General features: G+C 42.7%; 1 protein-coding gene and 1 long non-coding RNA gene across 2 annotated transcripts; one reads left to right on the top strand and one right to left on the bottom strand.

Moving 5' to 3' along the window:
- Positions 1-16: 16 nt before the first annotated feature.
- Positions 17-24,737, top strand: CFAP53 (cilia and flagella associated protein 53). The gene is made up of 8 exons (XM_079784594.1): positions 17-2,262; positions 6,865-7,094; positions 7,805-7,978; positions 12,035-12,338; positions 14,079-14,297; positions 17,010-17,226; positions 19,595-19,697; positions 23,801-24,737. Exons 1-8 carry the CDS (start codon positions 2,194-2,196, stop codon positions 24,027-24,029), a joined length of 1,545 nt encoding a protein of 514 aa, XP_079640720.1. The 5' UTR covers positions 17-2,193; the 3' UTR covers positions 24,030-24,737.
- On the bottom strand, positions 21,024-27,019 carry LOC307107351. The gene is made up of 4 exons (XR_013814220.1): positions 26,909-27,019; positions 26,724-26,810; positions 26,555-26,617; positions 21,024-21,153 (listed from the first exon to the last, which is right to left on the bottom strand). It is a non-coding gene; the product is annotated as an uncharacterized lncRNA (long non-coding RNA).
- Positions 27,020-27,598: the final 579 nt, after the last annotated feature.

Here is a 27,598-nt window from a genome sequence, read left to right as displayed (position 1 = left end):
GGTTCTGACCAAGGACCTTGGGCAAGTAATACCTATTAGGCCTCCGTGGGGGTTTGGCTGAATGCCCAGGCTCACCGCGCCAAGCCCGGCCCCTCCACCCTCGGAACAGGCCCGCCTGAGGGCGTGGGACCACCGTCATCCCACCTGGGCCCCAGGAACTCTACCCCTCACCCCTACAGGACCTGGAGGGCCAGGGGCGTGGCCTCCATCCCAATAGGGGAAATTGATTCAAATTGTGGTAAAACAGGCAAAACCGAACTGGAGTTAAATTACGGGGCTTGCCTCTGATGAGGGTGCGGCACGACAAGCTCAGGACCAACGCTTGGGACGTTCCAGGGCAGCCGGGTGTCACCCAGGGGTAGCTTCCCCCTGTCACCAAAACTCATTTCGACGGGATCCTCCGGGCTCTACGACCTCGGGGGTGCCTCAGGCACCCCCAAGTCTCAGCTGCTTTTCCCAAACGCCCACGCCTGGCCGAGGGTGTTTTCATTCCCTCCCTTCCTCCCCAAGGATTTGGTGTCCGGTGACCAGACACCCGTGGGACTGAAAGGTCAAGGAACTAGCTGTCCCTCAGGACTCGGTCCAGGGATCCGAGACGACCATCTAACTTCTTTCTTTCTCTGTTTGTTTCAGGCTACATAAACTCTTAGCAGTAAATGAAAATGAGTATTTTACTGAACTGCAATTGAAAGAAGAAGCATTATAGGAAAAAAAATTATTTTAAAAGATTATTAAAATAGAAGAAACATTATTTTGTGGCTGAAAAGCTGAACCAGCAATTCAGGAAATGGAATCCAAATCTAGAAAAGTACCATATACAAAATCTGAAGTGGGTGGATTACAAGTGATTAAGGAATGTTAATTTACAGTAAATTGCAGCCTTAAGATGGTATGCACAATAATTGTGCTTTGGTTATTGTTGCACGGCAGTAACTGACTAGGACTGATTTTTTTCTGTAATCTATATATTCTAGTGTCCTATGTCTGCCCCCACTTCAGAGTGAGAGCAGCAAAGTGTCCTTAATTGGCTTTCAGTATTGACTACATTGCTCTTGGCTGGAAAGACAGCGGTGGTCTCCACCTGTGCTGAGGGCCCCTTCCAGGTTCCCTGGGATCCGGATTCTCGGAGCCTGATTTCCTCGCACATTTAATCCACACATCCTGACTTTGGTTCAATGTGACCCTTGACTCAGACTCTTGGTTTTTATGGTGCCCAGCCATTCCTATCACTGCACTACCAACCCATCGGGTCTGCCCCCCATCCTAGAGTACCCCGAGTCTAACTCTTGGTTTGTGCCCAGAGTAATAAGATTTTATTAGTAACAGATTTATCATTACTGGTTGGGCAGGCTGACAAGGCAGTTCAGCTCTAAAATGAGGATAATACCTGCTGTTCTGTTAACCCAGTGGTCGGCAAACTCATTAGTCAACAGAGCCAAATACCAATAGTACAAGGTTTGAAATTTCTTTTGAGAGCCAAATTTTTTAAACTTAAACTTCTTCTAACGTCACTTCTTCAAAATAGACTCGCCCAGGCCGTGGTATTTTGTGGAAGAGCCACACTCAAGGGGCCAAAGAGCCACATGTGGCTCGCGAGCCGCAGTTTGCTGACCACGGCATTAACCTGTAAGATATTTGTGAGACTCAAACATCTTATGTGTAAAAATACCTTGCAAATTACTGGAAAAAACTACAAAAATATACAAGGAGGTCTTGTGATGATTTACGTTATCAGATTATCCTAGGATGGCCACAAAATTTAATAACCTTCCCACCAAATGTCCACTCACCTTTCTCGTGCTTTTAGACCGACTGGTTATAGGCTATAAATAGCAAAGCCAATTGGAATACTATTAGATCTTCGACTTCACTTCGGGTAAAGGAGGCTTTTTTCCTACTATTCTGATGAACCCTAAGGAAAAGGGCGAGGTCCACAGGAGACCTAATCAAGGGCGTGGTGAGGGCCCCTTCCCCTTCCCTGACCCGCGCAGACTCAGCTTATCCGCTTCCAGAGGAAGTCGCAAGTCCCGGCGTCTACGGTCACCATGGTGATAGGATCAACTTCCGCCCCACCCACCTGCCCCGCGAGGCTCACCATGGCAACCTGACATCTGTGTCGCGGAAGCTGGTTCCGCCGGTCGCCGCCGTTAGGGAGCTGCGGCAGACGCCGCCGCATCCCGAGGGGACTCGAAAATGTACAGCCAGCGGTTTGGCATCGTGCAGCGGGAGGTTAAGGGCCCCACTCCCAAAGTGGTGATGGTGGTAAGCAGGGGCTGTGTGCGGGTCCCTACTGCTCTCTGCATCCTCCAGCACTCCAGACCCAGCTGAGCCCAGTCTGGTCTCCAGCGGGGGCTCTCAGGAAAACTGGTGCCTGACACAATGGGGTTGAGTTTTGAAAAGATGGATAATTTCGCTTCGTGTTCCATCCCTCTCCCCCTCTCCTGCGTCAGTTACAATATTTAGGTTCTGTATTTGGAGAATTACTACTTGGGATCTTGTAGTAAGACACCCAAAGGCTGTCCTTGTCCCTGGAGATTTGCGGAGTGTGGGTCATGGGAAAGGCAGAGGGTCAGGCAGCAGGAAACCGGGTCTGGGCTGGAGGTGATTTGGCTGTCTGGAAGGGGTGTTGGGCTGTGAGGGGTTGCCAGGGGTTATAGAGCCCCGCTGTGCAAACTCAACTGTAACAGAAGTGTCCCTGCAGGCCTGGCTGGAAACAGGAGGGTTTGTTGCCCGGAAAGCTGGCTTGGTCTTAGGTCCATGCACCTGTGTTTCAACAGGCTAGAAGACTTCCATGTGTAATTAGGCAATGATGAAGGTATTGCTTGAGTGGCTCCTGCATGCACAGCAAAGTGGGAGACACAATGACCCTGGGAGGTTTACCCTTCCATAGAAGTCTGATCCCTGCCTTCAAGTTGCTTATTATCTAATGGCAGAAACAACTTGCTCATGCAGAAAACCATAAAAGGTTAACAGTAGATCGTGATACGCTATAGCCGTGAGGACACTTTATGAAGGGAATATCAGGGATAATGAAGGATACAATTTTATGTTCCATGTGCACACAGAAATTATCAGTCCATTTATAGACCTGCTCCCTCCAAGGACTGTAGGATTGGGTCTGAAATCAGTACACTGGAGCTTCTACAGACTGGAGGGTTTAAGTTAATTATAGACAGACTTAATCAGGGACAGAAACTTACCTGCTTTGGGTTTGGTATCAGAACACAGAGCTGAGGGGCTGTGCCATTGGTCAGGTGCCATTATTGGTGTTGGGAACAGTAAGGATTTCTGTCCCACCAGATTACCACCAGACCAGAGAATCAGGCCTATTTAATGCTTTTGAGCTTATACTTTGAGCTTATAGAAAAATAAAAAGGAAAAGATCAGAGTCTGTGCATCTCAGATGTCGGGGTGTGATAAGAAATGTGGATGTTAGCGGTTGCAGAGTTGTGGGAGAAGAATAAAAGCCACCAGAGCTGAGACTTGGATGCTAAACAACTCCACCAGAACACAGCAATAAAAGGTGTAATGCCTGAAGTAATGGAAAAGCGAAATGAGCCACCTTTTGATGAGTGCCTCCTAGGAACCCAGTTATTTGCTTCTCAAAATAGTTTTTTAGCAGGACATTTATTCTGGTCATGGATAGAGGGGTAGAGGTCAGAATCATAGCTAGAATATCAGACATTATTCTTTAAGAGATTAAACTGTAAACTGTAACACTAGGAGCTATAATGTGAGCTGTTACAGTAACAAAAGCCTTCAGTGACCTTGAAAATACAAGGTAGTTATAAATTCTTTTTTGCTTGCCTTTAGCATGGTTTAGAGTCCAGTGTCTACACATGACTTTTTAAAATATATATATTTTATTGATTTTTTACAGAGAGGAAGGGAGAGGGATAGAGAGTTAGAAACATTCATCATCTGCCTCCTGCACACCCCCTACTGGGGATGTGCCTGCAACCAAGGTACGTGCCCTTGACCGGAATCGAACCTGGGACCCTTCAGTCCACAGGCTGACGCTCTATCCACTGAGCCAAACCGGTTAGGGCTACACATGACTTTTGATCACTTGAAATATGCCTGGAATCATCTGTTGAGATGATAATATAGGTTAAATAAAATATATTATTATAATTATTTTCCCCTGTTTCTTTTTACTCTTTTATTTTATTTTTCAATTATAGTTTACATTCAATATTATTTTGTATTAGTTTCGGGTGTCTTTTTACTTTTAAAAATGCAGTGACTAGAAATGTTAAATTACAGATCTGGTTTACATTATATTTCCATTAAGCAGTGACAGTTTTGATTAATGACAAGACTGTGCATGGATTGGCATCATCTTGGTAGAGAACTCCAGGTCATACTTTATTCGTCCAGAGAATGGATCCTTTCTGGCCACAAAGTCCTGCATAGCAAGCCCCAAGCCTTAAAAGGCTTCCTGGCTCCCTGGTGACTGCCCCGGCTGTTTCTCACTGTCCTCTCCTCTTCAGTCAAAATGTGCCTCAGGGCCTGGTTCTTGGCAAGACAATTGATTCCTGATGATCTTGGAACTTGGTTGCTGTTCTCAGCTTGTATGTATGTCTACTGGGAACCCGAGTTTCTGTGTGTGTCCTACCCAAGGTGCAGTTTTAACTCTGCTCTGTTTTGTTGATACTGAATCTGCATTTCTAAAATGCCATACATATTAGAGAACAGTAACTTGTTAACTGGCTCCAGACTCTTAAGTAATTCTGGTATGGATTAGCTAATTCCCATGATATTACTCCCAACATCATGTTCTCATCTCAACTTCGCCTTATCTTGTTCAGTTAAACCTAAGTATCTATCTGTGTACCAGAACCCTTAATCTTTTCATCAAACTTCTCCAGATGTTGATTTTCTTTCTCCAGAAGACTCCTTTACCAAGACCAACCTTATATTTTGGTAGTCCTGACAATGACGTTCTAAGTGTAAGTGATCAGGTTGACTCTCTGCCATAAGCTGAGTTTTGTTACTGTGAATCAGGACCCCAGAGTGTCATGACTCACATAAGGCTGACTTGATAGAACTAGCTGGAGTACAAAGCTCAAGACCGTGGGTTTAATGGTGGCCCTAGGAGGAGCAGAAATTGTATCAAGCCCACCCAGAAACACTGTCTTTTCTTTCTGTCTTTCCTTCGTATGAGAACCTGACAGTGGTAGCATTATGTTCAATGCTAGGAATTCAGAATTGAAAAAGATACACTCCATGTGATTTTATTACATGTATCAATATGTACTCAAAATGGTGTATGCATTTCCAACTTTTTAGCGGATGTTTGTATAGAATGAACATATTTACAGAAATCCAAGTTACCCAAAATGCCAGGAGCATAGCCCTTGCATTAAACTCCTGGGCACAATAGAAATAAAGTTCTGCCACCAGTTTTGCTCTTCTTTTTTACTTTTCCCTAGTTCTCTCCTCTCTCCCACCCTTTCTTCCTTCTCACAACTCATTTCATATTCATTCTATATATAGTTGACCTTGCACAACATAGGTTTGAATTGCATGATATCCACTCATACATGGATTTTTTTTCAATAAATACCTGTACTATTTCTTTTAATGTTTTTATTGATATTAGAGAGAAAGGAAGGGAGAGGGAGAGAGAGAAAAATATCCATTGCTGCCTCCTGCACGCCCCCCACTGGAGATTGAGCCCGCAACCTGGGCATGTACCCTAACTGGGAATCAAACTGGTGAATTCTTGGTGTATGGGTGGATGCTCAACCAATGAGCCACACCAGCTGGGCCCTGTACTATTTTTATATATGTTTTTTGTATTGATTTTTTACAGAGAGGAAGGGAGAGGGATAGAGAGTTAGAAACATCGATGAGAGAGAAACATCGATCAGCTGCCTCTTGCACACTCCCCACTGGGGATGTGCCTTCAACCAAGGTACATGCCCTTGACCGGAATCAAACCTGGGACCCTTGAGTCTGCAGGCCGATGCTCTATCCACTGAACCAAACCGGTCAGGGCTCTACTATTTTTGATTGACAGTTTGGAGTCCAGAGATGCAGAGAGCCGACTATGCATTGATCTAATTTTTTATATTTTTATAGGGGACTAGCATCCACAGATTTTGGTAGAGGGGGTGGTGGTCCTGGAACCATTCCCCTGTGGATGCCAGGGAACAACTTAAGTTTTGGGCAAGTCAAAAGTTATAGGTGGATGTTTGACTTCGTGTGTTCCTAGCTCCCGTTTTGTTCAAGGGTCACCTGTACTTAGGTAGCAGCCTCTTACAAATTTTTTAAATTGATTTTTGAGAGAGAGATTTGTTGTTGGTAACTTATTTATACATTCATTGGTTTCTTCTTCTATGTGCCCTGGCTAGATATCAAACCTGCAGTCTCAGTATATTGGGACCATGCTCTAACTATAAGGTACTTGGACATGGCCACATAGTAGCCTCTTTAAATTGAAAGTGTTTTGATGGTGGTAACTATGTTGTCTGCCGAGAGAAACAGTAGAATACTGAGTGGCAAGATCAAGGTCAAGAATCGGAAGACCTCTAATTCTTGTTCTATCCAGGTCTGCTTTATTTGAAGCACCTGGAGCAAATCAATGTCTCTGATTTGACTAGATAATCTCTAGCATCCCATTCAGATTTTCTACTTTATAATTCTATGAACTTTTACTCAAATGGCACTTGAGAAATATTTTGAGACGGATTTGATCTTAAGTATAGGCTCAAAGAATCAAACAAGTTACACCTTAGCCACTTAAACTTATATAGTACCAAGTTTTATTTAGTCTGAGTATTGGTGGAGATCATGATTCATTGAAAATATGCTGTTGATTTTGGATCTATCAAAAGTGATAGTTGTTCTTTGTTTTAGAGAGCCAGGCCTCCCGAAGGCCAAAAGGCTGAGCAACAGCTGGAGAGAATCCTACGCAGCTATGAGAAACATCATGCTATTTTGGATTCCATTAAGTCCATAGAGCGGGATCGCTTGAAAGTTGACTGGTACAAGCGCAATGACCGCAGATTTGTGGACAGTCTTGTGAAAACAAGAACGAAGGATGCCATGCAAGGATTTATCATCAACACTGAAGAAAGACGAAATAAGTAAGGCTCACAAGCCTGATGACCCAGACTATGAAATAATCCTGAAACCACTTGAGATTGACCAGTCAAAAAAAATCAACTGAATGTTATAGTAAGAATCATGGCTGAGATAGTCATATTCCTGCCAAATCAATAACTAAGTATTTTTACTTATAATCACCTGCATTATCATGATAGCAAAAGAATAATTGTTTTATATTTTGTTATTTTAATTAAAATTTCATTTTTCCTTTTGTTAAAGATATACATTACATATCACATCTATATGTGATCAAATAAAATATTGCACAGATCAGTGCTTTATTTTTTAGTAAGTTTTTGTTGATTTCAGAGAAGAAGGGCGAGGGAGAGAGAGAGAGAAACATCAACGATGAGAGAGTATCACCAATCAGCTGCCTCCTGCAAGCCCCCATCAGGAGTAGAGTCCAGAACTCAGGCATGTGCCCTGACCAGGAATTGAACCGTGACCTCCTTGTTCATAGGTTGACGCTCAACCACTGAGCAACACTGGCCGGGCTCTCTTTATTGCTTTAAATGACAACTAGCTTTATTTTATGGAAGAATGCAATGATCTTTCCCTTCTCGTGAAATTTATGATTAAACATGTACTTCTGAAATAAAATTTAACAAAATAAAAGTAAATTTGTAAAATGATGTATGTGGCATCACAGTTTTAATTTAAATTTTTTATTTTTGTCATTTTGTTTCAGGCTCCGTGAACTTTTAGCAGCAGAAGAAAACGAGTATTTTACTGAAATGCAATTGAAAGAAGAAACAATTGAAGATAGAAAAGAAAGAATGAGAGAGAAAACCAGATTATTAAAGGAGAAGAAAGAAAAAGAGAGGCAAGATTTTGTGGCTGAAAAGCTAGACCAACAATTCAGGTAATGATGTCAGAAAAACACACACACAAAATATGTGTATTAAAAAAGGTTTAAGATTGCTAATGTACAGTAGAGTATAGCTTTAAGAGGTTATAGAGAGTAGTTGTACCTTTAAGTCTTGGTAATTATATACACATCATTGCAAAATGCAGGCACTAAGGGATTTTTTGGTTTGCGTTAAGAACACTTAATATTTACCCTCAACAAATTTCAAGTATAATATACAGTATTATTGCTTATAGCCCAAGATAAAGTAAAAAGCAAACTCTGAGTTTAAAGTATGGTAGAATACAGAAGGAATATATGAGTTCATTTTTCACAGTGCAAGAAATCTGAATAGATGAGATATCAGCCGAAACTGGTTTGGCTCAGTGGATAGAGCGTCAGTCTGCGGACTGAAGGGTCCCAGGTTCGATTCCGGTCAAGGGCATGTACATTGGCTGCGGGCACATCCCTGGTAGAGGGTGTGCAGAAGGCAGCTGGTCGATGTTTCTCTCTCATCGATGTTTCTAGCTCTCTCTCCCTCTCTCTTCCTCTCTGTAAAAAAAAAAAATAAAAAAAAATTAATAAAATATATTTTAAAAAAAGAAAGATCATGATGATAACTTTCTAGATATCAAAGGTCAACAGATGTGAGAAAGAAGCAAAACCAAGCATGTGGAGGGAGCAAGACACGGTTCTTTTTGTTGTTGTTTATCCTCACCCGAGGATATTTTTCCATTGATTTTTAGAGCGAATGGAAGGGAGGGGGAGAGACAGAGAAACATCGTCAATGTGAGAGACACACATCAATTTGTGGCCTCCTGCCTGCACCCTGACTAGGGCCGGGAATTGATCCTGCAACTGAAGTACGTACCCTTGACCAGGAATCAAACCTGAAACTCTTCAGTCCATGGGCCAATGCTCTATCCACTGAGCCAAACTGGCTAGGGCAAGACATGGTTCAGAGATAAAGCTTTTGCCATCTCTTCTCTTTCTGCCATGAAGTTTCTATTAACCATGTAGACTGTCCTACATCTTCCTAGTAGAGGCCCAAAGGAGAAGTAAGTTATTGCAGTGAATAGTGCATACAAATTGCAGATACAGCTGCTAACAAAGTAAATTAAACTGCTAAGACTAGAGGGAATGGGAAGTTTCAGGGCTTGGAGCTGCTAAAGAAGGGCAGTGAAGAAAACCAGAGCAGTCATGTATGGCAGGGGGCCAGATATGGCGGGGATCTCCCTTTTCCGCGTCCAGCATGGAAAGAGAGATGAATAACCAGTTGGGAGTGGAGGTGGCTAGGGATTGAGAAATAAAAGAAAGAGAGAGAGAGAGGGAGGGGGGGGAGAGAAAGGAAGAAAGAAAGAGAGAGAGAGAAGAGAGAGAGAGAGAGAGAGAGAGAGAAAGAAAGAAAGAAAGAAAGAAAGAAAGAAAGAAAGAAAGAAAGAAAGAAAGAAAGAAAGAAGACGCAGAGATAGAAAGATAAGCTGGGAGCCAGGTGGAACCGCTGCCTCCTCTGATGGAGGGACAGGGACCCAGAGCCCACGCAGGGTGTTTATTTATACATCCCCAAATACCAGGAAGTATCACCAAAACTTAGGATCAAAGGAGCTTATTTGCATTCTTGAGTAGGCCCGAGCATTCCTGGTGCTGGACTGGATTTACATATCAAAGTCACACTCCTGGCAAAGTTAAGAGTCAGTACTGACAACACATCCAGCCTTTTTGGGGAAGCATGTTCCCAGGGCATGGCTCTGCCTGTCGCCCTGAGTTCCGCTGACAATAATTAAAGAAATGCCCAGGTGCCTTCCCAGGGGGCCCTCTACAGTCATGCATATCACCGGAAGGAACTTGCTCCTCCCCATCTTGAAGATGGGTAACCTGAGTTCCACAGATAGTCATTTTACTAGATTTTCAAGCTCGTAGTGACCAAGACAGGATTAGACTTGGATTATCTGGCCTTTCTGAAGTTTAGCCTCATCTCCTGTCCTCGGTCGGACTTGGACACTCCCTGCTGGCTGCTGAGAAGATGCTGTGAGGGACAAAGGGACACTAGCAAGTGAATTTCAATGGCCATTCATGTGTTTCCCTAAAGGCCGGTGATGTTGTCAGTTGTTCCTGTGCTCATTTGCCATCTGTAGACCATCCTCTTTGTGAAATGTCTCTTCATTGCTTTTGCCCATTTTCTAATTGGATTAGCTATTAAGTTTTGAGAGTACTTTATTTATTCTGGATATGAGTCCTTTGGGCAGGATATATGGTTTGGAAATATTTTTTCCTAGTCTGTAGCTTGTTTTTTTTTTATTCTGTTAAGAGGGTGTTTCACAGAGAAAAAGATTTTTAATTTTGATGAAACCCAGTTTATCAATACTTCTTTTATGGAGCATGCTCTTGGTACATTGTGTTTTTCTTTTAGGTATTCTATATTTATACACAATGAGCGATTGAACCCCAGATTAAAGTAGAAAGTTTTGAGCTTTGTTTTGCTTTGGGTGTTTTTGTTAAACAAATACCCTAGGATGCATGGTTAGAACACTTGTCTCTGTCAATGACTGGCCAGGCATTGTTCTAAGCACTTTACATGTATGTACTCTTACAGTGAGGTACCAGAGAACCTAAACTCCAGGGCCAGCCTGCCAGGTTTTCACTCCCAGCTCTACCACATATGAAATGTATGCACTTACCTATGATGCTTAACTGCTCTGTGCCTCCTCTTTCGCATCTGTAAATGGGGGCTGATCGTAATGATGAAAATGAACTTGCAGTAATGTTCACTGCGACATTGGTGGTTATGAAGATGATAAAAGTCCATGCCTGTAACGTGCTTAGAACAATGCCTGCAAATTAAAAGTCAGTAAGTGCTGCGAATGGTATTACTACTCCTGGGAAGACACTTAGGCTCCCTGCGTTAACTCTAACACGGAGGTAATTCTTGCTCCTACATTTGAGTTATAAGATACTTACGAGGATGATACAAGATTTCATGTGGGAAAGTACCATGTAAAGCACTCGCAAACAAAAAGGTTTCCCTTTTGTCAGTGATTATTTTCATTAAAATAGAGGTATTGACCACTCTTGCAATGAGAGCTTAGACTTCATCCTTTCTTTCAGTCTTAGCTATTAAAATGTCATCAGACGTTCTGTATTGAGCCCGTTCTCAGACTGCAGCTTCTTGGCGCTGAATTTGGTTTAGAAACCAGGAAGACTTGATGTTGATAAACATTGCCTTCAGTCAGAGGGTCTCCTCGCTTGGCTGGATGCCAGAACCTCCTGGGTGCTCTGACAAGCTGCAGAGGCCTGTGTCCACCCCAGGTGTTCTGATGTACCTAGTCCGGTCTGGGAGGAGGGTGGGAAGAAGTGGGGAGTAGGATTTTGAAAATATCCCTAAGTGATTCTGAAGTGTAGACATCGATGGATATCACAGGGCTCAATGAAGAACTTTTGAAGAAACTTGAATAACCAAGACTGAAAGAAAAGGACACTTATGGTGAGAGCGTGTCTTCTCGAAGGGTGACATAGCCTGGGTGTGCAAAGGCAGCTCAGGCGAAACCCCTTCCGTGGGCGTGTGCCCTGCCCGGAGCCCAGGGAGATGGGGAAGCCTTCATCTGTGCGGTCACAGATGGCCTTTCCTTGAAAGTGCATGTGGGGTCTCTTCCTACCAAAGCCTCACCCACTTGGAATGTCGTAGGGGCCCCTCTCTCTTGTGTTTCCTCCGTATAATAATCATGGTCACCAGTTATCGAGCTCTTATCACTTACCAGGCATTTACGCTGTTATCTCTGATCCTTACCACAACCTTGAAAGTGTTAAAAAAAAAAAAGTTCAGATAGGTCAAGTTTTCAACCCAAGGTCACACAGGAAATGTCCAAACTGGATTCAAAGCCTGCTCTGTCTGACCCAGTGCCCGTATTTTGTCTGTGACATCATGGTGCCTGTCTCCCTGCCACTCGTCACGTTTGCTCGTACGGCCTACATCCAGATCTTGGACTTTTCCTATTTCAGGGTCTGACTGTACAGATAGGCGCCTAAATAGAGCCATGTCTCATGAAGGTTTTGTCTTTGAAATTCTCCTCTCAGGGAACGCTGCGAGGAGCTGCGCACTGAGCTGCTTTCTCTCCACGAGAAGAAGGTGTGTGAGGAGCGGAAAGCACAGGTTGCGTTCAATGAGGAGCTGAAAAGGCAAAAGCTGGTGGAAGAGCAGATGTTCTGTAAGCTCTGGGAGGAAGACCGATTAGCCAAGGAAAGGCGGGAAGCTGAAGAGGCGAAGAGGCAGAAAAACCTGGCGGAGAACACACGGCTGGGGCTGAATGCCCAGGTCACCGACATCAACGCGCGAAGGCAGGCAGCGCAGCGGCTGAAGGAAGAGGAGGCGCGCCTTGTGGTGAGCCCTTTATTTTTATTTTTTAAATTTCTTTATTGATTAAGGTATTACAGAAATGCTGGTCATGGGCTGATCACTCCGTGGGTATAGGACCGGTTGCAAGCCTCTGACTGCACAGTTTGCCTAGTGCCCTTGGCCAGTTCACGGGGCAACATGACCAGAGCCTTGGATTTCAAAGCCCAGCTGACAGCGCCCTCCCATTGCAGAGAGCAAGTCACTTCACTGCGGCGGCTCAATGTCTTTATCTGCGAAAGGAGGAAAATGCAACTGCCTTTTTTGGGAGGGTGAAATGGGATAATCATTGGCAGTGCTATGGAGGGCTAGTGGCAATTTGGCAACATCCCCTATTCTTTGATGTATGATCTGTAAATTGACAGTTTCCAAATCCTATGAAGAAATGCTGTGGAACAGCTATGGGACCTTCTGGCCACCAATATCAATAATTTAGTTCCAACAAGATTGCTGCCTCTTCTGCAGCATTTTCAACTAGTGTGCGGTTGAAACATGCAGCACCTATTTGGCCGGGGCACTGACCTCTTTTCCCTTAGGTTGTCTAATAAAACAATGACAACAGCCAACACACAATAACCATCTGCTGTGAATGAATCAACCTTACACCGTCATTGTCTAACTTATTTGATAGTTAAACCAGAATCCAAATATGGTTGTTATAAGTCTCTTTTAGAAAGAAGGACTGTTTATTATTCACTTGAGATTGAAAGGGGTACAATAAATTCATTACATTGGCACAACAGGTGTAAGATTAAAACTATCCTGGTGAAGCCAAAACATGGCAAACTACTTTTAGGTGTCTCAATCTTTAACAGTTTCCCCCCGTTCCATCCCTTCCTATCTTATAGTCTGGATTCGGCTGATTACTTCCTCTGGATGTGGTTGAGCTTACTTTATAAAAAGTGTGGCCTGCTATTCCACCGGCTTTCATGCTTGATACCCTTTCCTTTTCCTTAGATTCTGCACTTACCGAATTTGCCCCTTACCATTCAGTTGGATTTACTGGCATTAGTGGAAAAGTCTAGTACATATAGCTCCCCTCTCACAAACCAGTAATCACGGCTGTTATGAATCTCAGTTAAAGCAAGTCAAATTGAGATTTGTATCCCATCTTCACTATTGATTACTACGTCACCTCCTGTCCCAGCTGGACAAATACTTATCCCTTCAGGAGAGTTCAGCTGCCTCTGGCAGGAGGACTAATGTCCCACATTTCCTACCAAACCCACAATGCCCAACAGCATTGGTGCCCCAGTTAGAACCGCCTGTTTGGCCAGGCAATCAAGCAGCCAGAAAGCTAAGAAAATGAGAGGAATGGGGGAATACTTTGAGGAATATAATGCTTAAAATTTGGTTTTGCGTATTTAGCTGACATGTACATTTCCATTTTGGACTCTTATTGCTGTTTAATAATGCACCCACATGTAGATGTGCAGATGGGCATAGAAGAGTAAAGTGTAGAAGGCCAATCCACTGAAATGTTGAGAGTGGTGCTGAGTGATGGGTACTAGGTTTAAAGGCGATTTCTCTTTATACATTTCTGCATTTTGAACTTGACAACTATTACTTTATAATTACACAGCAATTTCACAAAGCCTTACTGCTGGCTCAGCAGGAGAAGGCAAGTTTTATTTCTTATAGTCCTTCTAATTCCAGGTGTATATATGAAACACATTTATTCGTTTTGTCCAACTGTACTGAATTATCTTCTTTATTGTTCTGCTTTAGGAAGATGACAGAGCTCAGGTGAAACTTGAGGATGAGCAGGATAAGCTAAAGAAACAGAGGACAAAACAGAAACTTAGGACCACTTTGCAAAAAGCCCTCCAAGAGAAGATAGAACGTCTTCAGCAGGAGTACAGAGAAGAAAAGGACTTGCGCACGAAACTCGTGCAAATGGCCCAGAAAGACTTACAGGACGAGGCTGATAAAAACAAGCAAAAAAGAGTAAGACATGCGTTCAGTGTCTAATATGTGCTGGGTGAAATTCCTTGTTGAGCTCTCAGTCTTACAGGAGCCAGCCACATGCAGGATGAACCATATCAGTGCCACTCTAAGTGTGGTGTCAGCATCATCTGGGAGAATATTAGAGATAGAAATTCGTAGGCTCCAGAATCAGAATCTAGAAATCCTGGCGGGGGCAAGAAATCTGTTTTAACAAGCTCCCTCAGGTTTATTCAGATGCTCACTGAATCCTGAGAACTCCTACTCTGTCACATGGTGAGGGGATCGCAGGAGGAGGAGGAGGGATTATGCCTGCCTGCACGTTGGGGAGGACATCACTGAGAAAGTGATATGAAAGGATATGTAAAGTGTTGTCAGGCAAGGAGAGTAGAGAAAAGCATTCCAGTATTCATTCAGCTGTCTGCTCCTTGGACACGTGTATTGAACTCTGAAGGGTGTCGTGCTCTTCCTGTAGTACTGTTTTTAAAGACTATTTCTAAGAGCAGTTTAGGTTCATAGCAAAGTTGAACAGAAGATGCAGAAATTTCCCATAGCCTCCTGCCCCCACCAATGCAAAGCCTCCCCCCATTATTAACATCCCCCAACAGAGTGGAACATTTGTTACAGTTGATTAACCTACATTATTATCATTATCACCCAAGGTCCATAATTTACATTAAGCTTCGCTTTTGGTGTGTGTGTGTGTGTGTGTGTGTGTGTGTGTGTGTGTGTGTTTTGTTTTGTTAATCCTCACCCGAGGATATTTTTCCATTGCTTTTTAGAGAGAGTGGTTGGGAGTGGGGAGACAGAGAGAGAGAGAGAAACATTGCTGTGAGAGAGACACATCAATTAGTTGGTGCTCCCTTCAAGCCTGCATAAGGTTCGCTTTTGGTGTTATACATTCTATGGGTTTGGACAAATGTGTATAATGACACAAATCTACCATGACAGTACCATACAGAGTAGTTTCACTGGCCTAAAACTGTCTCCATAGTTTTGCCTTTTCCCAGAATGTCATATAGTTGGAATCATAAAGTATGTAGCCTTTTTAGATTGGTTTATTTCACTAAGTAATATGCATTTAAATCTCCTACATGTCTTTTCACCTTGTCAAAAGTCAATGGAGAGTAAATGTGAGGGTTGATTTCTGGACTTTTAGTTCTAGTATACCTTTAATCTATATGTCCATCCTTATGCTGTATCTCATGTTTATGCATCTTGATCACTGTAGCTTTGTAGTGAGTTTGAAATCAGGAAATGTAAATCCTCCAACTTTGTTCTTTTTCAAATTGTTTTGATTATTTGGACTCCCTTCAATTTCCATGTGAATTTAGGATCAGTTTATTGATTTTTGCAAAGAAGACAATGATATTTTGTTAGGGATTATTTTGAATCTCGAGACCAATTTGGAGACAATTGCCATTTTAACAATATTGTCTACTGATCCATAAACATAGGATGTCTTTTCGTTTATTTAGGTCTTCTTTAATTTATTTCAATAATATTTCTTAGTTTTAAGAATATAAGTTTTGCACTTCTCTTATTAAATTTATTCCTAAGTAAGGATGAGACTACATATACAAGCCATTCTGATAGTGCAGCTATAGCCCTCAACCTTGCTAGTCCTACCTCAGGTCTATGATTTTCTCAAAAGAGATCAGATCAGAGATTGGATGGAACAGCACAAATATAAAACCATGAAAGATTAAGAAGTAAACTGAAATGTCTTTGTTATAAAGTCCAGTTCACAACCTTAGCTGCACGTTCAAATCACTAGGGAACTTAAAACTATCCACTAGATAAGAATCTCTCAAGGTGAGACTTGGTCTTTAATACTTTTTAAGCTCCCCAAATGGGTATGGTTCTCTCTCTCTCTTAACTCTTCTCCTCTTCCCCCTCCCCCTCCCCCTCCCCCTCCCCCCTCCCCCTTCTCTTCCTCCTCCTTCTCCTTTCCCCAGCACATTTTCCTTGCCTCTCTCTCCTAAGCTCCAAGGGCCCTTTTTCGGCCTCCGTAACTTGTTTTCTGAGCCTTTTTCTTCTATGGCTCACTTCTACCTCTGTGACTTTCTAAATAAACTTGTGCTTGTATTTGAGTCTTGGCTCTGAATTTTTTCTTAGCCAGAACTCAAGTAAAGAATAAAAACAAAGAAAAGAAAAGAAAGAAAAGCTCCCCAGGTTATTCCAAAGTGTAGCTAAGATTGAGAATTGCTGTTATAAAATATCAGGTGACTGACTCATCTTCTAGTCAAAGACAGTGCCATAACAGTAGTAGTGATTTATTTTGTTTATCAGGTTAAGATTTTATCTACCCAAATTAAAATAAATGAAAATAAATCTGTACCATTGCAAATTATTTGGGAACTGCTTTGAGAGACACTTTTTGGAATAGTGTTTGAATTAACTTACTCAACAATGTATTTTAAAACATTTCAAACAGATACAAAGAATAGTTCAAAGAACCCCCATGTGTCCCTTACCTAGCTTCGACAACCATCAGCTAATGATCATTCTTGTTTCATCTATATCACCACCCAATACCCCCACCACCCCTAAATATTTTGAAGTAAATCCTCGACATAATATTTCATCTATAAAATTTCAGTGGTAATTCTGAAACATTGAGATTGTAATTCTAAGATTGTTTTTAAATATCCTCAATATCATTATCATACCTAAGAATGTTTTAACAACATATGGTAAATTTATATTATGTAGGAAGATAGGATAAGAGAACAGAAGATATATCGTGAATATTTGGCACAGCAGCGTGAGGAAGAAAATGCTCAGGAGAAAGAATTGGACAGAATATTAGAAGAAGAGAAGGCAAAGCAGTGGGCGGAGAAGGACAAACAGCTGAAACTTGAAAAGGAGGCAAGGAAACAACTTGTGAATGAGGTCATGTGTACAAGAAAACTTCAAGTTCAAGAAAAGTGTAAGGAAATGAATTATATTTTAGTTGGGCCTTTATTCAATTTAAGTAGCATCCAAAATATATATTAAATAGGTATTATGTATAAACTACTATGAGGGATGTAAAAAGGGTTAAGGCAAGATCCCTGCTCTGCAGGTCTTACCTAAGTGTGACCACCTAAAGCGTATGGAGAGGGTTCTATCCCAGCAGACTCTGAGCAGTCGTAGGGGAGACGTTCTGAAGGGTAAAGGAACAGCATGACTAGTCTGTGGGCCTTAGTGATTATGAAGGGGAGTGAGAAGGTAGGGCAAGACACACATCTCCCCGTCCTCCCTTTTATCTGTCCCGCTATGCTTTCTGCAGGTGTCTCCGTACCGCCTACCTACAGACCTTTGCGTGGGTAGTTTTCTCTAGGATGCTTTTGATCTAGAGGAATTCTGGACATCTTTCAAGGCAGCTCAAATGTCTCATTCCTCAAGAGGCCCTCGGTGTCACCCTGTTCCTACTCCTTCTGGGGCTCTCACTATGTCCTACTCATGACTTAGCACACCGTTGTGTTCCCTGAGCTTCAAGCAGTGCCTGGGGCTCTCACTGAGTCCTGCTCATGTCTTAGCACACCATTGTACTCCCTGACATCCAAACAGTGCTTGCTTACAAAAGGAAGTGTCTGTAGAGAGGAGGAACCGCCACCTCCCGATTCCCATCATTCCATGTCCCGCCCAGTAGATGGACGATTCACAGTTAGGGTGCCATTAGGCTTCGCGTTAGTTGTCTTTGCAAGAGAAAGCTCATCTTGGTTCCTTTGGTTAATTCTCCACTCCATGTATTATAACAGCAGTTAAAAATTAAGTCAGCCCAGCCTCTGTTGCTCAGTATAATTCATTTCCTGGTTCGACCTATGAACCAGGAGGTTACGGTTCAGTTGCCATTCAGGGCTCATGCCTGGGTTGCTGCTTGATCCTGGTAGGGGGCATGCAAGAGGCAGCAGATAAATGATTCTCTCTCATCATTGATGCTTCTATCTCTCTCTCCCTCTCCCTTCCTCTCTGCAATCAATAAAAAAGCTATTTTAAAAAATTATTAAGTCAGTATTAGAAGAAAGCTTATAAATGAAAAAGATTCTGTATTCATCCATGATAAATAATTCAGAACAGACTGAGAAAACAAAGAATGTAAGCATTTGGGACCATTTATAAAGAAGGGTACAAAGTCAGTTATAATTCCATCAACCCAGGAATAGCTACTATTCACAACTTCCTGTATTTCCCTCCAATATTTTTATTTTTATTTTACTTAATATATATATATATATATATATATATATATATATATATATATATATATATATTTTTTTTTTTTTTTACAGAGAGGGAGAAGGATAGAGAGTTAGAAACATCGATGAGAGAAACATCGATCAGCTGCCTCTTGCACGCCCCCTACTGGGGATGTGCCTGCAACCAAGGTACATGCCCTTGACCAGAATCAAACCCAGGACCCTTCAGTCCGCAGGCTGACGCTCTATCCACTGAGCCAAACCGGTTTCAGCCAATACTTTTATTATGTATATAATTCCCCCCTACAAATCAGGGTCATGTTGTATATATTGTTTTATAGCCTGGATTTTGCACTTATTATAAACATTTCCCAGGTCATTTTTCTTCAATTATAAGATTTATAATGCTGCCTAGAAATCCATTATAAAAATGGACCATAATTTATTTTACCAAAACACAACTAATGGACCTTCAGATTGTTTTGAATCTTCTTACCAGTACGTTAGCATTGCAGGTTATCATGATTAAGTGGCAGATGAATGTGTTACATTTGTCCTAAAAGCTCTGTAAATAGTTTATTTTGGCTTATATATGATTATTTAAAATGCATTTCTATAAGTGGATTTTGGGAAGATATGTACATTTCAGATGTGTATTGCCTGGTTGTGTTTATTCTTTTGTGAACTCTGTTTGTTTACTTTGTCATTTTTATTTCCTATAGGGATGCTTCAGTTTTTCTTATTTAATTTTTAAAAACCTTTTCTACTAAGACTTTTTTAAATATTTATTTTGTAATTAATAAAAGCTCTCATTAACATTAATGGCAATAGAATTATTTGTCCTCAAGAGGATAATTGGTTTGAAAAAGGCTGAGCATAGAGTCTCAACAAAAAATGATTAAGAGAAAATCCGTGTAGATCACACAGCACATATGAACCTAAACCCTGCTCTTTCCTCAGTGGAGAGAACTACTTCTATCTTATTGGCCTAAGATCCAGCTCAGTGATTCTAAGCTCTGCCTTTCTAAAAATAATATGCCGTCATTGCCCAGAAAGATGTTAGCAAGTCTTGTCTGAAAAAAGTCAATTAGCAAGCATTGCTGTTGTCTTTCGTAGTGCAACGGAAAGCGAAAGAACTGGAAGAACGTGCTCTGGAACAGGAGCGCATACAGGAAGGTCTTAAAGAGCTTAACCGTGAAGAGGAGGAGAATTTTGTAAGGTATGATTTTTTCTCTATTATCACTTACTATCTAAATAAAAAAAATGGAGATTTTTAACACAGAGGACCATGTGCCATAATTCTTTCATTACTGACATTATTTTACATCAGTACAGTCAGGTGCTACGTAGCATTTCTACCAACAATGGACTGCATATACGATGATGGTCCCGAGATGATAACAGAGTTGAACCATTCCTATCACCTAGTGCTGTCGTCGCTCTAATAATGCTGTAGTTCAGCTCATTACTCCCATGGTTATGGCAATGCTGGAGTAAACAAACCTACTGTGCTGCCAGTAGGATAAGTATTGTATTCTGTGTTTTTGTTTGGGTGCCCTGACCGGGAATCGAACCAGCGACCTTGCAGTGCACGGGACAACGCTCAACCAACCGAGCCACACAGGCAGGGCCTATTCTGTTTCCACTGTACCTTTGGATATATTTGGATACACAAACAGCAGGCTTGAAGCCTAGGTGTGTAATAGGCTATCCCATCTAGGTTTGTATAAATGCACTCTGCAATGTTCACACAACAACGAAATCACCTGACACATTTCTCACGTATCCCTGTCGAAGTGATGCATGGCTAATATATTTTTCCTAAAGGCTCAAATCACTCTACAGAATTTCATATTAAAATAAGTATCAAGGTACCTGGCTAGCTCAGTCGGTAGAGCATGAGACTCTTAAAATAAGTACCAACCATCTTGATAAAATTAAATTCTCTTGCTATTGTGTACATTCAGATTAATTGGGTATTGAACTGAATGATCTTTATTTTATTTATTTTTTGTTAATCCTCACCTGAGGATATTTTTTCCATCACGAATTCAGAAAGAGTAGAAGGGAGGGAGGGAGGAGGAGGAGAGAGAGACACTGATGTGAGAGAGACACATTGATTGGTTGCTTCCTGCATTCACCACAACTGGGGGTGAGGAGTGAACCCGAAACCCAGATCTGTGCCCAAGACTCTTTGGTATGCAGTCCAGTGCTCTAGCTACTGAGCCACATTGGCTAGGGCAGATGAACATCTTGAAAAAATAATATAAATTAGAAAAAACTTTTTAAAACAGGCACCAATCCTATATCCTAATGAAATAACTTGATGACGCCCCCCAAGGAAACAAACTGTGAAAATAGAATCTGCCACAGAAGCATATACATGCTATAATCTTTATTTCTAATGAAAGCTGATATTAAAAATGTGGCTTATTGATTGTAAAATGGTGCAACTGCTAAGGATAACGGTATGAAATTTCCTCAAAAAATTAATAATAGAACTGTCATATTGTTGATGTAAGAAATGTCCAAACCTGTAGAGAACGTGTAGAGTTTGTTTGAGCCAACATTGATGACAGTTGCCGGGAGGAAAGATCTCAGATGCTCTGGAGAACGGCTGTTTCACAGTTTCTCTTAAGCATTTGGAATAAAGGAGGGAAGGGAAGGAAGATTACCTAAGGGTGGGAGAAAGCAAGGATTACAAGATAGTTAACAAAATTACATGCTTATCTGAGTGGTTATGTTTATTTCACGATGTGTTAATGTATATGCCTGGTGCGTGACTACCCACCATGACCTGCCCAGTTAGGAATTTATGATCAGATCACCCTGTGAGGTTACTTTCCATAGAACTCCTTCTTGGTCCACAATATGATCTGGCAATTTCACTTCTGAGTATATATCCAAAATAATTAAAAGCAGGACCTTGAAGAGAGATTTGCATGGCCATGTTCATAGCAGCACTAGTCACAATAGCCAAGAGGTGGAAATAATCCAAATGTCCATTAGCAGATGAACAGATAAACACAATATGGAATCTGTATACAATGGACTATTATACAGCCTTAAAAAGGAAGGAAATTCTGACACATGTTACAACATGGATGAACCTTGAGGTCATTATGGTAAGTGGAATAAGCCAGACACCAAAATACAAACACTGTGTGATTCTACTTATATGAGGTACCTAGAATAGTCAAATTCATAGAGACAGCAAATAGGATGGTGGTTACCAGGGGCTGGGGGGAAGGTGAGTTTTCAGTTTTTGATGGGTATAGAATTTCAGATTTGCAAGATGAAAAAATCCTAGAGATTTATTTTACAACAATGTGAATATACTTAACACTTGAAAAATGGTTAAGATGCTAAATTTTATATTATGTGTTTTTTACCACAATAAAAAATCATACTATAAATTAAAAAAAATTTAATCCTTACCCAAAGATATGTTTTTATTGATATTTAGAGAGAGAGAAAGGGAGAGGGAGAGGGAGAGGGAGAAACATTGATGTGAGAGAGAAGCATCGATCAGTTGCCTCCCAGTATGTGCCCGATCAAGGACTGAGGATTGAACCAGCAACCTGGGTATGTGCCCTGACCAGGAATCAAACCTGCGACCTTTCAGTGTATGGGACGACACTCCAACCAACAGAGCCACACCAGCCAAGGCTCACAGTATAAATTTAAAATGTGGCTTATATATTTAAAATGTTGCTTATCTATGGAAGAAATTGTCCAGTTAATACTGAACAGAATGAGGCAAACTTACCCACCTAGTCACCACAATATGAGACCACTGCCAGCTTTCCCTGTAGGGGCCTGGCCCTTTGATAGACAGTCTTGCAGAGGAGTGAGAGAAGGGATGGAAAAAGACCAAAACTCTCTCCACATCACAGTGAATACTTTGAAAAATTCCCTCCCTAAAAATTAGTATTTGTTCTAAGATTACCTTAATTATTATATATTGAACACATGATTGGATTTGTCATCTGTTTCTTCCCCACTCACCCTGATTTTAATTTCACTCCACCAACTACATCCTCTCTAATAAAATGGTAATATGCAAATTAACCATCACTCCGCTACATAAGCCACGTCCACCAGCCAAGCCACGCCCACCAGCCAATCAGGGCGAGTATGCAAATTAACCCAAATCCAAGATGGCTACAGCCACAGAGAGCAAGGTTTCCCAGGTAACAGAGTAAGCCAAGCTTTCCATAGCTGTTGCAGGCCTAAGCCTCCACTCAAGCTACAAAGTTTCAATTATAGAAGGTAAACAAATTCAAACAAATGGCGGCAGAATGGAGCTTGAGAGAGCAGGCCAGGGTTGCCGCCGGCAACAGGGGAAGCAAAGCTTTCCGCACACCCTGGCCGGGCCCACCCGCTTAAGGCAACAAAGTTTCAATTGTAGAAGGTGAATTAACTGCCACAGAAATGGCTGCCGGAGCCCCAGGCTTGGCTCCGCTCCAGGCTACAAAGTTTCAATTGTAGAAGGAAAATAAATTCCAGATACCAGGGCCTCCCCTTGGGTTGCCAGGGGGCGTGGCCGGCCTGCAAACCACCACAGGCCCCTCGCTCAGGCCGCCCCACACCCCAAGGGAACCCCCACCCTTATCTGTGACACTCTTCAGGGCAAACCAGCTGGCCCCCACCCCTGTACCAGGCCTCTATCCTATCTAATAAAAGAGTAATATACAGATTGATCATCACTGCAACACACAATATAGCTGCCCCCATGTGGTCAAAGATCCTGCCCCCATGTGGACACAAGATGGCCACCACAAGATGGCCAGCAGGAGAGGGCAGTTGGGAGACACCCGGCCTGTAAGGGAGGGCAGTTGAGAGGGACCAGGCCTGCAAGGGAGGGCAGTTGGAGGTGATCAACCCTGCAGGAGAGGGCAGTTAGGGGTGACCAGTCTGGCAGAGGAGGAAAGTTGGGGGCAAACAGGCTGGCAGGGGAGCAGTTAAGCATCAACCAGGCTGGCAGCGGAGTGGTTAGGGGGTGATCAGGCTGGCAGGCAGAAGCGGTTAGGGGCAATCAGGAAGGCAGGCAGGCAAGCAGTTGGGAGCCAGCAGTCCTGGATTGTGAGAGGGATGTCCGACTGCCCGTTTAGGCCCGATCCTACCAGGATCGGGCCTAAACGGGCAGTCGGACATCCCTCCAGGAGTCCCAGATTGGAGAGGGTACAGGCTGGGCTGAGGGACAACCCCCCGCTGTGCACGAATTTCGTGCACCGGGCTTCTAGTTTTAATTATAATGCCCTAAATAAATCCAAACGCTTACTTCTATAATTTTCTACTTTGACGTTTCTGATACTGCAGACGCTCCGGGTTAGCCCAGGAGTACCGAAAGCAGCTTCTGATGCAAATGTCCTACCAGCGGCAGGCCCGGGAAGCACAGGAGGAGGAGGAGCGCCGGGAGCTGGAGGCGGGGAGAGCAGCGGACAAGATGTGCCAGGACAAGATCCGGGAGCTCCTGTGCGACTTCGGGGTGCAGCTCCAGAACGTCCACCCCATGCGGAGGGCGTGCCCTGCCAAGCTCCCGCCGTAGTTTCGTAAACATCAGTGCTTTTTCAGTCTTTTAATATTTTTAACTAAAATACACTTTTATGTTCCTTTGAGCGCATAGATAAACTTCCTTCTTCTCTGAGTTTGCATAATGATACATAATTTTGTTCCTTTTTTCGATTTCACGGACTTACACATCTGAATGATACTTCATATCACAGTTGTTTTCCTCACCTTAGCCGACTTTATCCCATCTACCGCCTAAAATGCTAACCGTGTTTTGTGGGGGGGTTAGGCTGGGAGTCTTGGGCACTGTGTAAAATATGTTTTACTGGTTACGTTTTTAAAAAGGTAGAAATGAACATGCTCATATTCCTAACATTCAACATTAAAATTATCTTCACTTCTTTGAGTTTCCTCCCAGGGAACTCTCTCAAGGATATTCATATGGAAACTCAGTTTTACATTATAAACACTGTCATATTGCTTCACATATCATATTTCTAAAGTATAATGGCTACACAGTAATCTACTGAGGTAGTGTACTATAATTTATTAAACACTGGCCTTTGTTTAAAATTTGTCACTACTACAAATTACACTGTAACAACAATATTCATTTGAATTATTTCCTTAGGATCAATTAATTCCCTGGAGTGAGATTTCTGGGACAAAGGGGATAAACATTTTCATATTTTGCTTTCAACTGCCACCTTTGCAAAGGCAGTTTTTAGAGAGATAGGCTTTTTAGAGAAATGTTTTCAAGGCCAATTGGTATTCTCTCTGTAGATTTAAAATTTATTTAAGCAAATTATATGGTAGACTCTTGAGAGTTTTGGTTTTTAGTTTTTATCTACTAACTAGAGGCCTGGTGCACGAATTCGTGCAAGGATGGGGTCCAGCCAGCCCTCCCTGATCAGGCAGGGCCAGCTGGAGGGAGGGGCTATGGGTGGTTGGTCAGCCAGCCCCGCCCCCAATCAGGGTGAGGGGGGCAATCGGGGGCATGGCCATCCAGGGGGAGGGGCCTTGGGCAGTTGGCTGGCTGGCCCTGCCCCCTGGTCTAACTCCCAGTTGAACTCCCGGTCGAACTCCTGATCGACGGGACAATTTGCATATTAGCCTTTTATTATATAGGATAAGGTTTATTACATGAACTTATTTGCAGGTCCTAAATAACTTTGCATATGTAGGATAAATGCCATTTGGTCATGTTACATATTTCTTAACATGTGCTACATTTCATGTATATATGTATGTATATATTTATATACACACACATATATATGCACCATGTTGATCTTGGTCTGTTATATATCTTGGATCTAGGCCTATTGCGATGTCTTTGTCTGGGTTTGTTATCAGTATATTGTTGGCCATGGAAAGGAATAAGTGTGGGGCCCTAATCAGATAGGGCTGGTGTCCTTATTTATTTTACTTTATTTTTTCCATCACATGTATTTTCCCTGTGCCCTCCTCCTCCTCCCCCTCTCCCCACTGTGTCCTTATAAGAGGAAAAGACACCAGAGATTGCTCTCTCCCTGCCTGCAGACAAGACAGGTGAGGATGCAGTGAGAAGGTGACCATCTTCAAGACGGAAAGGGAGTGAGTCCTCACCAGAACCAACCTGTTGGCAGCTTGATCTTATACTCCCGGCCTCCAGAACTGTGAGAAAATAAATGCCTGCTGCTTAATTCCTCCCTTCCCCTCCCCCCCCACCTCCCCACCCCCGCTTCCTGGGATTTGTTATAGCAGCCTGAGCCCACTAACACAGAGCCATATCTTACTCCCCTTAAAGCCTCTCATAGTGCCTGGCACATAGACACGACCTCAACAAACGTTTGGTGAATTGAACTGTAATCCCCAACTGAACGAGTGCCGCCTGGTGCTGGTGGAGCCAGGGTCTGGGATCTCTGACAAACCCAGTGGCCAGCTCTATTCCAGTGCAGCTCAGAAGTCAGACACAGGCCACCAGCCCTTACCTATAACAGGAAAACCCCCAAATCGATGAAACCGGAAAGTTTGGTGCTAAACCTCATTTATCAGCAAAGCCTGACCTGAACAAATGGGAAGCAACTTAAAATCATCTACGTTAAAAAAAGAAAAGAAAAGATCTATGTTTTACCATAGAATTAGTAATGTTTTAAATTACTGGGCTCCACCCTTGCTCCGGCTGAGACTGTTACAAAACCAAAGCCTTAGGCATCTGCTATCTGCTCACTTTTCTAAAATCCCAAAAGTTCAGACTTCAAAACAGGTCTGGCCCCAAGGGTTTTAGGAAAGGATTGTGGACCTGTGGTACACAGGGGTTAACACCAACCCACAGTGTCAACCGGAGGAAGACGATGGGACACACGAAGGATCCAGTGTGTACATAAACCACAGCTGCTATTCGAACAGAATGAGCAATAACTTAATCCTAAACTGGGAAGACGTGTGATGGGAATGAAAACATGTTCATTGATGTGCATGCCGCAGATGCCGGTGTTGTTTCTGAGCAGTTCATTTCCTCCGCCTACGAAATGTGCTGAGTACACTTTTCAAGGATGTGATGAAAAAGTACAGTATTACCTTGGGAAACAGCAGCAGCGCCGTTTAAAGTCCAAGTGGCTTCTTACAAATTGTACTTAACAACTGGAGAAATCAATAAAAATGCAATTAAAACACCAACAATTATTCATTAAGCCTGTCCACATTAATACTATAAATAATAGGAATAAAAAGGATTTGCTGAATTTACCAAGCTCAGTATATTTTTAGCAGAGCATCTCCAAGTCTTCAGTAACTGGTGCTCTCCGCTTGGCTATGACAAGCCCTCTGCTGGACCCTATGGAGCACAAGGAATGAGACTGAGGAGGTTACCGCCTTGTTGAAGATCAAGACCTACAAACAAGAAATAATTGACAACAGTACCAGGCAACATACCATCAAGTGCTGTCTTAAATACAATCAAGAGAGTAGAACAGACATTGTTGTGCCTTCCTTAAAGACTCCAGAACGTCTGTGTAGCTGAGCTGAAGGGAGACACGTGGCTGGAACACAGGCAGAGAGCTTGTCTGAGGCTGCCTTTGAAGAGCACTCCACTTTTTTGGTTTGTTTTTTAAATTTATTTTTATTAATTTCAGAGCAGAAAGGAGAGAGAGGGAGGGAGAAATAGAAACATCAGTGATGAGAGAGAATCATTGATGGGCTGCCTTCCGCACACCCCACACTGGGGACCAAGCCCTCAACCCAGGCATGTACTCTGACCGGGAATTGAACCGTGGCCTCTTGGTTCATAGATCGATGCTCAACCACTGAGCTATGTCCAGCCGGGCAGCACCCCACGGTTTTTGTGTGGACTTTATGTTTATTTGGAGCAGCTTCTCGGGGGAGCTTTCAGAGACTTGGAAGAGGGCGGTACTAGGCAAGTCCCACTGAGGAGCCACACCACGGCTGCTCTGGAGTTTGGGAAAGGGAGCGGTTTAGGATAGGTGGGGCTATCCAGGAAGGCTTCTGGGGAACGGTGGCACTTGAACTGGCCTTACAGGTTGTATGAAGTGTAAGTGGCCTAGGCAAGAGAGAGAATATTTGGAGGTGAGTCTGCTGGCGGGGAGAGAGGGTGGCTCTTCCATA

Source organism: Cnephaeus nilssonii, assembly GCF_951640355.1.
Source record: "Cnephaeus nilssonii genome assembly, chromosome: 11".
In the NCBI taxonomy this organism is placed as follows: Eukaryota; Metazoa; Chordata; class Mammalia; order Chiroptera; family Vespertilionidae; genus Cnephaeus; species Cnephaeus nilssonii.
Note: the sequence above shows the minus strand (reverse complement) of the source record. Positions and strands in the feature narration are given on the sequence as shown.